Source organism: Triplophysa dalaica, chromosome 10 (assembly GCF_015846415.1).
Source record: "Triplophysa dalaica isolate WHDGS20190420 chromosome 10, ASM1584641v1, whole genome shotgun sequence".
NCBI lineage: Eukaryota > Metazoa > Chordata > Actinopteri > Cypriniformes > Nemacheilidae > Triplophysa > Triplophysa dalaica.
In genome coordinates, this window is record NC_079551.1 from 21,571,248 (window position 1) to 21,582,288 (window position 11,041).

General features: G+C 35.6%; 1 protein-coding gene across 1 annotated transcript; it reads left to right on the top strand.

The window, feature by feature from the left end:
* Nucleotides 1-1,977: 1,977 nt before the first annotated feature.
* Nucleotides 1,978-10,397, top strand: ttc14 (tetratricopeptide repeat domain 14). Its single transcript, XM_056759552.1, has 12 exons — nucleotides 1,978-2,372; nucleotides 4,239-4,357; nucleotides 4,885-5,084; nucleotides 5,367-5,451; nucleotides 5,532-5,661; nucleotides 5,761-5,916; nucleotides 5,999-6,070; nucleotides 6,423-6,542; nucleotides 6,633-6,755; nucleotides 6,881-6,998; nucleotides 7,528-7,634; nucleotides 9,466-10,397. The coding sequence occupies exons 1-12, from the start codon at nucleotides 2,239-2,241 to the stop codon at nucleotides 10,124-10,126; spliced, it is 2,025 nt and encodes a 674-aa protein (XP_056615530.1). The 5' UTR covers nucleotides 1,978-2,238; the 3' UTR covers nucleotides 10,127-10,397.
* The last annotated feature ends 644 nt before the right edge of the window (nucleotides 10,398-11,041 follow it).

The following is an 11,041-nucleotide window of genomic DNA, read 5'->3' on the forward strand; positions in this document are numbered from 1 at the left end:
AAATGTGGTAAAGCACCACAGGAAGAACAGGGTTGTATTAATTGCTCATTCACAAAAAAGGTCACAGTCTTTATAAATTTCTTGCTTCCTGCCCCAACACTCATTCCTTTCCTCCTTGCAGTTCTGCTGCATTTCTGAGAACATCTCATTGCAATTAGTAACTACATACGTGGCATATTTCATCAAGTACACCTTCAGCCTGAAGACGAACAGCTGCTATGATTCTTGTGGAGAGACTCACAGAAAGATCCGCCACCAGATGTGTACGAATGGCAGGTGCTCCCCTTCGGAACCACATGCAGCTCTTGCTGTGCCACATTTGCCTTGCAGTTTATGTAAACCTGGGAGAATGAGCTAGATGATTTACAATATATTAGCTGGCAGAGGTGCTTCGGTAGCAAAGAACTTGATCAATTCGCCAGTGTAAGGTAGATCCATATTTTCTGTGATGTAGCATACTTGAGAACCGATAAAACGGTTTTAAAAGAGTAAACAGGTAGATTACTTACCGGTTCTGTGAGGTGTTCATTGTTTGTTTATACGTGTGCGTGCATCACACTGTAAGCATACCGATGTATGTACGCAGACAAGCTTATGGAATGTTTTTCATGTAACTGTCGTGACTGGAGTTGTACATGTAAATGTGGCCAATTAACTCGGCCTGTAATGCGGTCATTTATCAACTTAAAGTGTTGGTTATAACTTAGTGGTGCGCATGCATGTTTTTTAAATCTTAACATGACCCACGAGCGCTTCAGCTGTGCGCAGGTTAACTATGCATGCGTGTCATTAGCACACCCTTTGTATACTTCATGTTTAGCTTATTTTATTTTACACCAGTTAATCTAATAGTTTAGTGGTAGTACATCGTTGTGTATTCATTTTGCAATTAGTAACTACATTATTAATATGTTTATATTGGTCTGTTTAATTGTTATGCCGTTTTCTTAATATTCATGTCCATATTTATATCAGTTTCAGAACCACACATGTTGATGCAAATCAATAAATAAAGATTCTCTCCGGTGAGATATGGTTGTCCTGACCCGCAACCTGTAGCCTTCAACTAATAAAAACCAGTGCAACTATATAAAGAGAAGTGAAGACATTTCCAAGATACCATTGATGTTATGTGAGATTTGTACATCTTAATTTCAAAGTATTACCAAGTTACTTGATCTTTTCTGCTTTTGAAACGAAAATTATTTTTTGCTGTATAATGATCACTTTAATGCCATGTGTAAGAAGAATGTAATTACTGTATGATGTTGAATTCATTTTCTTGATCTTTCATTAACCTTGAGTAACTGAAGATACTGAAATGTGTTTTATTTATGAATTTATACATTTTTCTTCATATTTCCAAAGCATTACATTGTATTTAAAAAGAGATGACTTGTGATCACTTTATCACCCTTATCATATTTTTAGATCATATTTCTTTATAAAGTCTCTATCCAAAATGTCACGTTTAAAGTAATTGTGAATAAATGCTTTAACCATGTAAATGTATATTTTTCTTAAATCATATTTATTTATAATTAGCCTACATTCTATTGCTGTAGCTAAATTCATATTTGGAGGATCTTTGCACACAGTTTTTTAGGTAGCTAAGCTGGTAGATCAAAAATCTTTATTGATCAAAAATCTATATTCATAGGCTATTACCTAAAGCTTGAGATATATCTGATCAAGGATATTAAAAAATGTATAACATTAAGGCATTATAGCCGGAGAAATTAATTGCAGACTCATTTTCATTGTTTGAATTACTTTGTTGTTTTCTTCGAAACGCATCTTGCTAAAAATGCATTTTCTTTATTATTTGTAAAACATTTATTTAAAATGACCAAATATTTACTTTTATTTATAGTGAAAATAGACTGTGTACGCCTGTGCAATTATTTTGTACTCAAACGCGGGACTTTAATTTTGAAACAATGGAGGAGCAGTATTTCTGTTTCCGTTTCCGTCTAGTCACTTATGTTGCAGTTCAAGTGAAACGTGTTAGGAGGACCGTGTTTACAACTATAAAACATTTAAAATTAATGATCTTTTTCCGGTACTGATTCCGGCTTTCAGGTCTCGCATTTAACAGCAGCAAATATTTACAGCATCAGATATTTTTGATACAACATACTTTTCTTAACCATTATTTTTACTCCATTCTTATTTTCAATGTAATAGTATTGAAAACATGATCCGTGTTGTAAATGAGTTGTGTGGTAAATACTGATCATGGAGAGAGATTTACTCAGACAGTCTGTTTCATATCACGGGCAAAGTCTGCTTTCGCTTTTAACATGTGAGCAAAGTGAAAATCCAGACTTTAAACAAGTGGCTGCAGATATCTCCAAAGCTTTAAACCAAAGGTAAGAGATGTGTGCGCAGTTGTGTTAATTCGTTTTAAACCTCATGTTTCATTTGGAGTCTTTTTGTCTCTCTAAATAGCTGATGATGATTTTAAAGGAGTTTTTCCAAAAGTCGTCAAGATGTGTCCTTAATTCAACTTGTGATGAAGTTGACAGCATTCAATGTTTAGTTTGGTAAATTTATCTAAACAAAAATGTTGTTTGTAAATTGATAAACATTGGAATAGGTATATGACTGAAAAATAAAACAGAATTTTACCATATATTTAAAATTTAGCTAAACACGTAAGATTGATATTAAAAATAAAAAATGCACACATGCAGGCACAAAAACATTATACTACCATAGTATATGTTTACATGTTATGGATGTCGATATCAACCAATGGAATTAAACACATAATATTGTAAAAGAAAATCTTTAATTTGATGCTGTGTAAAGAATCTTCAAATGTTATCCTTTTGAATTTGAAGTAAATAATGACAACATCTTTTATTTTTCTGATCTGTTCTTTAAACAACATTCATATCAGGTTGATGACTTTTTCCTGAAGAGATTTGATTGGGTTAAAGTAACCAGAGAAGACAACATGTGTTTCAATGGTGAACTGAAAACAGCATAAACATGTCAAAAATTAACACCTTGCCTTGATTGTAACCGTAAAGGGATACTTTACTAGCGAATTAAAATTTCCCGTGGCTTAACCCACCCTCAAGGCATCCTGACTGAATATGGTTGTCTTCTTGAAGAATAATGCAGTCAGAGTTATAATACCAGGTTTTATTTTACTTCATTTTACTAAGTGGTAGAATGGGAGTGAATGGGTGCTGACTTTTTGAAGCTCCAAGAAATGCATCCATCCATCCATCAAAGAACTGCTCGACACGGCTCTGTGATCTTAATAAAGGTCTTCTGAAGCGAATCTATGCGTTTTTAAGAGAAAAGTCCATATTGACAGCGCTATTAACATTGATGTCAGGCAGATTACGCAGGCGTGTTGTAAATTTCGGTTAAAAACACTGCATTTTCTGTTTTCTTCGAATACGATACTGTCTACACTATTGGGAGCTTTCATCACCGTCACTTGCAGGAAAAACAAGCCTCTGGTTCATGTGCATTCTTGAGATGACGGAAGCTAGATATCAACGTTTATAGAGCTGTGTCAATATGGATATTTCTCTTAAATAAACACAACGATTAGCTTCAGAAGACCTTTATTAAGACCACAGAGCCGTGTCTAGCAGTTATTTGATCAATGCACTTTGGAGCTTTAGTTTCACTCCCAATTTACAGCTTGGAAGTAAAATGATACGTGGTATTATAACTCCAACTGCATTATTCTTCAAGAAGAAAGTCATATTCACTTAGGATGCCTTGAGGGTGTGGAAAAAAAATGGGAATTTTTATTCATGGATGAAGTACCTTTTTAAACATAAAAAAGGAAAAGGAATCAAGAAAATAATTATGAAAAGTTTGGAGCTGTTTGAGGTTTAATATTTGTACTATGGCTGGTTTCACAGACAAGTCTTAAGGCTAGTCCCAGACTAAAATGAATGTGTGACCTGTCTTAAATTAATATAATTTACCCAGAAATATCTAGAATATATATCAGTGCCATTGTTTTGTTTAAGATGACCACCAGTATTATATTCTTCTCAGGCATTTTTATGAAACCAACATGAATCTTACTTCAACTAAGGCATAGTCCTGTCTTAAATTAACCTGTTTTTGTGAAACCGGGCCTAAATCATCACAATTTCTAGAAACCTTTGACTTACCAGAAGGGTTTATTACTGTAAAATAATAAATGAGGTCTGCAAAATTTGTTTGAAAGATTATTTATTTAAATTATGATATTAAAACAGGGATAAAGATGAAGAGAGTCCTATCCTGGAACAGTTTATAGCAAGAAAAGCCGATCTTCTGTTTGAGCCTTCTTGGAAATCCTCTAAACCAGCAGAAGAATGGCAGGAAGAATCAGGAGGTGAACTATCATTATTTATTCATATTCAAACACAAAATCAGAAGTCTGTGTTACAGGAAAGTATGATTTTTCCTTTATCGTGGAGGGTGACTTTTTAAGAATATCCCGGGTGTAGTTTTTAAGTGAATTGAAATAATGACAAACACCTTAAAATGGTATTACATATGATTCAAGTCTTCTGAAGCTGTTCAATAGTATATTGTGTTTGAAACTTTTATTATCTTTATTTCATTCCTTTAATCCTAGGGTTCTAATGGGGGCCTCAAGATGAACCCAGGGGGGCCACAGATTTTGTTGCATGTAATGAAATATAAACATTTATTATAGATTTTATGCAAGACCACCAAACAAAATAATTGACGTTCCAGCATTGAATATGTTTTTTTGTTGAATTAAGAATAAGTTTAAGATTATAACTCTTTTCTGGTGGGGTCCGCAAAGCAATAAACTCCACACAACGGGGGCCTTACAACGAAAAAGCTTGAGATCCACTGCTTTAGTCTCTATAAAGGATTTTTGTATTTTAGAGGCGTATGCTGTTATGCCCCCATTGGAGCAGTTTATGGAGGTGTCTTATGAAGAGAGAAGGGAGATCTTCTACAGAGATGTGGAGCGTGGAGACATGGTTATCGGAAGAGTAAACTCTCTGCGGGACTTTGGTTTATTTGTAACCCTTCTCTGCACTGCTGGTGGATTGGAAAGAGATATTGAAGATCTTGAGATAAAGGTTAGGTTTTATTCGTTGTGTTCTTTAACTCAAAGTCTGTTATTTCACTCCCTCTAGTGGCTCTAAAGAGAATTGCAAAAACACATTTATCTTTCTGAAGGAGCTTGCCTATACAGACCTGTGGTGACTTTGAAAGGTTTTAAAGATAGGCTCTGGTCCCTACATATTTTACATCTATAGCACATTAAGTCCATTGCATTGATCACTACCAGGCATAAATCTGATTTGTGGAAATATCAAAAATCTTAAATCTAAAAAAGAAATGTTATATTTCTGAAAAAGACCCTTTGCCCAATACGAGATGTGCCATCAACCGGAAACCATGACGATCCGTTGTCTTATTACCATATTGGGGATTTGATTAGAGGTATGTAAATGTTCATTTTCTTCATTATTTTTAACCTAAAAATCAAAATAAAATGTATATAAATGTGTTTTACGGCACAGCTGGAGTAAAGGACATTGATCGATATAACGAGAAGTTGACAATCTCGCTGTACTCGTCCTCACTGGCTCCTCACTTGGAAAAAGTTAAACTCGGTGTCATAAACAAAGAAGATCTACCTCTTCATTACACGTAAGTAAAAAAACATTGTGAAGTATCAGGTCAAGAAAATAAATCAAGATCAGTCTGTGTTTGACTTTTATTTGCTGATAAAAACTTTTACTCTTTCAGTCGGGGTGAAAAAGTGGCTGTGGATAGCAGCGAGACTTATGAGAAACTTTTGGAAAGCTCCCTCGGTTTGTCCAACCCTTTAAATGTGGATTATCTCTTGGGAATGATTGGAATAAATGATACAAAAACTCCGTCATTAATGAGAGGATTGCAGAGGTATATTGCCATGATTTTGTTTTTGTGTGATTCACGACAGTCCTGGTGTTTGTGTAATTTAATTTTTTATTTGTTTGTGCAGTAAACATTTTAAGGAAGATGATTTTGCGACTACCATCCGGAAAAAGCAGTCTGTCTCCTGGGCCTTGAAATGGTTTGAATTTACAATTTAGGTTAAATTGGGTTAAAGTCAAACAATGAGCCTCGGGTACGATTTAGCAGTAAATGTCAAATTCTAAATCTTTTTTATAAGCTTTTGTGTTTTGAATAAAGTGTTCATTTTTAATGCACTTGCACAATAACTGTTTTTGTTTAATGAAAACCCTAAAAACTTACGGATTGCAACCAGGAGTATTTTCTAGTTAGATTTCAATGGTCTTTCAGGAACCAGATCATATTTTATTTCATATATCATGCCAAATATTTATTATATCATTACTATTTTGGTGGGAAATGACCGGAACAGATTCACTGGTACTGATTTGATAATTTCTTTGTTACTCTAGTGTCAAAACTGGCGTTGATCATTTTAAATCTAGGCGATTTGTAGATGCAATGAACGAATACAACAAGGCCTTAGAGATCGACACCAATAATGTTGAGGCTCTTGTAGCCCGTGGAGCCCTGTAAGTCACAATCATATTCAAAAATATTGTGTATATATGATTCTGTCACATTACACGACAATAACTTTAGCTCCTTCATGTTTATTTTAGATATGCAACAAAAGGAAGCTTGGTGAAGGCGATTGATGACTTTGAGGTGGCATTGGAGAACTCTCCTACACACAGGAACGCTAAGAAGTACCTCTGCCAGACGCTAGTGGAGCGAGGCAGACAGTATGTCACAACCTCATATATCTTTTAAAGTATTCAATCACCCAAATATAAAAAAAACACGGGTAAATTATGAGAGAGGTGTGAACTATTCTAATGGTGTACTGATAATGTTTTTATTTTTGTAGACTTGAGGAAGAAGAGAAGTTGGTCACTGCCGAGGGTCTTTACAAAAGAGCCATTTCTCTAGATGACACGTTTCAAGAGGCGTCAGAGGCTCTGGAGAAACTTCAGATACGGATCCAGGTGAGTTGGAAGAACCTGCCTGTCAAACACAAAGTTTTGTGTTATTGCAGATTTAGGAAGATAAAAGGATAAAAGATAAAAGATAAAAGGTGTCCTGTGTGATGACATAAAGTAACGTATGTACTGAGCTGCATTTAGAATAATGACGTACTGATGAAGTGTTTTTGTCACTTATGTATCAATCTTGGACCTGTGAAACCTGACTGATGGGATCTTTCACCCTCATTGCACTGGGTTGACAAAAATGCACCACGTGGATAAAAAAACACACCACTGTTGGTTTGTATTTTGATCCTGACACAACTGGTAACTATATCTTTCTATCATTGCTACATGTAAAATGTTTTCTCGCCTTGTTTCATTGCTTAACACCGTGATGCTGAATTTGCTGTATGAAAACGAAATTGTTTTATATGTGATGAAATTTAATCGGCGCCATGATCACATCTCTTGCTGAATGCATGCACACATGCTTATTAAACTTGGAAAAATTCTTCCAACTTTACCCTGCCAATGAACTGCTTTAAAGAAATCGCTGAAATTGAAAGAACTGGAAGCTGCCAAAGAGCAGGAAAAAGCTAAGACCGTGGTGACGAGTGCAGAAAAATTGCGTAAGATCTTAAAAGAAGAGAAAAGGTAATGTAAACAACACAATATACATTCCATATGGTTTTATTTCTTTAAGGATAATTGGACATGTATACAATGCCTTATAGTTGTCACGACTGTTCAGAGGTACTCACATCCCCATCCATTGTCAACGTACTCTTAAAATATTTAGGTAGGGTCAACCAAATGGATTTTTTCAATAATAAACACCGTTGTCAAAGTTGAAATGGTCTTTTCAATACTTTTTATTTCTTAAATATTTGCAAAAACACATAGACAAACAGAAAAGAGTGACAAATAGAAAAAAATCATGAAAAATCTAAATTCAAGGTTTCAGTCTGACAGTGACTAAATGAATTGTTTTTAAAGCCATGAAACTAATTTATTTGAATAAAATATGAGGCATTGGCCTAATTTAAAGGAATATTTCACCTAAAATAAAATTCTCTTATAATTCTCTTATAATTTATTCACCCTCATGCCATCCTGCACCATGCTGTGTATATGACTTAATTTCTTCTATCAGTACTCCAGATTACTTCATTGAGTGTCTTTGAAGCAAAATGTGGGACAAAACCAATCATATTTTGAGTTTATTTAGCTAAATGTAAAATAAACAAGCCGATTATAGTCGTAAATTAAAAAATGCTGGCAGTTTGAAAACAAAAAGTTAATATAAAATGACTTGGTGTATTTTAAGCGGATGTAACACAGTTTCTGCCAATCTCATGTTATTCTTGAGTACCTATAGAGGAGTACTGCATACTTCGTATCTTTGAAGAGTATTTTGTTTGATCTAATTTATAAAAGAGAAATATAGCTGAACGATTATTTCCGAAAACAGGCGAGACCCTGAAGGCGTGTGGGGGGCAGAACTAAATCACGATAAAACGATACATACCGCATTATCCCTGCATAATTGTTGATTCACTGTAACTTTGTGTTGTTTACATAATGCATGTACGCGCTGATTGACAACGAAACGCAGACATTTGACGTCTTTTCACTTACCACGGGCAGTTTATGTCCACCATCTTTGAGCGCTGGGACCTCTCCATCTATCAGTTTTATATCCACCGTTTATTTAACATTCCTCACCGAAATGCAGTGAACTAACATACACTGCAAATGAGGCGCATTGATGGGCGGGCTCTCGCTGGTTGACACGTGGGCATGCTCTTTTTCTTGTTCTTGCTGGTTGACTCAGAGAAAGCTTTCCAGGATTATTATCCAATAAGGGACTGAGAAAAGTTGTTACGTAAGGGAATTTCATGTTCGAAAACCAAAACCTATATGAAGCCTAGGGGGGTGGTTCGAGCAAAGAAATACTACGTGATGCATCAAACTTGTTTCTTGACAAGTTGACCATGAGAAGCAGCACGTTTATTGTTTTAAAGTCCGAAAGCTTGAACCCCATGGACCAGCCCTTTAACTAAACAAAGTATCCTCATGCATCAGGGGCCTCCTGTATCTAAAACACTGTGTACATTTTGGCCAAAAAATAAGGCTTCTAATATATTTACATTAAGTAGTTTTTCTTTTTCAAAATCCCAATATGTGTGTGGAAAATTGCATGCGCTCATTTCAATACACATGTCGCGTACACAACAATTATATACAGTTTCAGGCCCTTTGGATGAAGATAGGTAAACTATAAGAGAAGTTTTGTTGTTGGGTGAAATGTTTATCACTCCCTACAACTATGCATTGTGTACATGGCCATTTGAATGAAATCTTTCAGTATTTCTTCTATCAAAACAAGGTTAGAGTTTACTCTTTTATTCATTTTACTTTAAATGTCTGGCTCTCCCCTGTGATTCTCTGTGAATGTTAGCATGATGTTTTTGCTTCAATATAGAGTGAAGAAGAAACGCAAAAGATCAACCTCCTCCTCGTCTACCTCTTCGAGTTCATCTTCAACGTCTGCCGAGGACTCTACCTCAACCAGTCACAAGAAATCCAAGAAACGCAAGCGCAAACGGAGGCGCTCGTCTCGCAGCAGTAAGAAACACAAGCGGAGAATGTCGTCCTGTAGTGATAAAACTGCTGAAGAAGAGTGCTTTCCTGCCCCTGCCAACACATCAGCTTCATTCCTTAACCAGGCATCCATAACCAAACTCATCAGTGATGGAGAACGGCCTCTTGTGAAAGGCCATTGTGAGGAGAGCGGAGGTAGGTTTGTGGGCCCACGTATGTCAGAAAACAACAAATATGGAGCCCACTGTGGAAGTGATGGTCCTGATGCAAACGGCGAGCTTAGAGAACGACACAAGGATCTAGGGATATCAGAGGACAGACGGGAACATTCAGGAAACAGGAGGAATTCCTCTTCCTCAAGCCACTCGGAGCGTTCCCGCTTGTCCTCGCGGGGCAGGAGGCACAGTGAATCTGCGGGAGGAAGGGTTGAGAGGATAGATAAAGGGGAGAAAACTAGCCAACAAAAGGCACTTCCTTCTAATTTGACGGACATTTTCAGTCAGATCGCTGAATTTGAGAGAGAAAAAAAGCTTAAAAAGTGAGATCAGAGTCTCTCTAACAATCGGTTGCATTGTTCTTCAGTTATGGTAAAGAGTAGGGATTTAATACGTGGAATGTACAATAAATTGATCACAACTGTTTTAGTTTATTTTCGTAGTTTAGATTAGATTTAGAATTTATTTTCTAGCTTTAGCTTTGGTTAAAAGGAACAGTGCTGATTAGAAACTGTCTTGTGATCAGAATGATGCCATAGTATTATAAATCTCCTACAGTGTCATGTTATGTCCAAATAAATGAATGTAATGGACAGTACTGTGCTGAAATGTGTGTTTTGCTTATAACAGCTAGGGTCTCATTCATGCATGCTATGGTGCATATATAGAATTTTACAGAATTCAGACTTTATTTTATGTACCATAAACGAATAATTTATTTGACTGATAGTAAGGCTGAGGCTCTAAATATTGGACCCAGTGGTGCTTCTGTGGGGAGAAGTATAGTTTAAGAGTTCAAAGTATTTAAAGCATATTTTGTAATGGAAAATGACACGTAATTTTAAGAATTACACTTTTGACACATTAAATGTTAATCTTAAAATTAGTATAAAATATATCTAAACGTTGTGTAGTCCATGAGAGGGCAGTGTAACACTGGGTCTTTCCTCATGTCTTTGGTCTCTTAAAATGTTGTAATAGCAAGCTCCTACATTAACTGAAGCTTCTATTGATTTCAATATTCAACATTACATATATTTTAATTAGAGAAGTTTTTTCAAAAGCTTTCTCTTACTTTTTACACTCAAGTTTTTCCAGTAGCCTAACAGCAGGAATCTTCCAAAGATAAATTTAGAGAATCGGATGTAAAGTACAGCAAGTTTTACTGCAACCAAGAACATAAGTATAGAGATAAGCATTTCTCTTAAGCGTTAATCAATAAGCAAAACCGCTACTGCAACA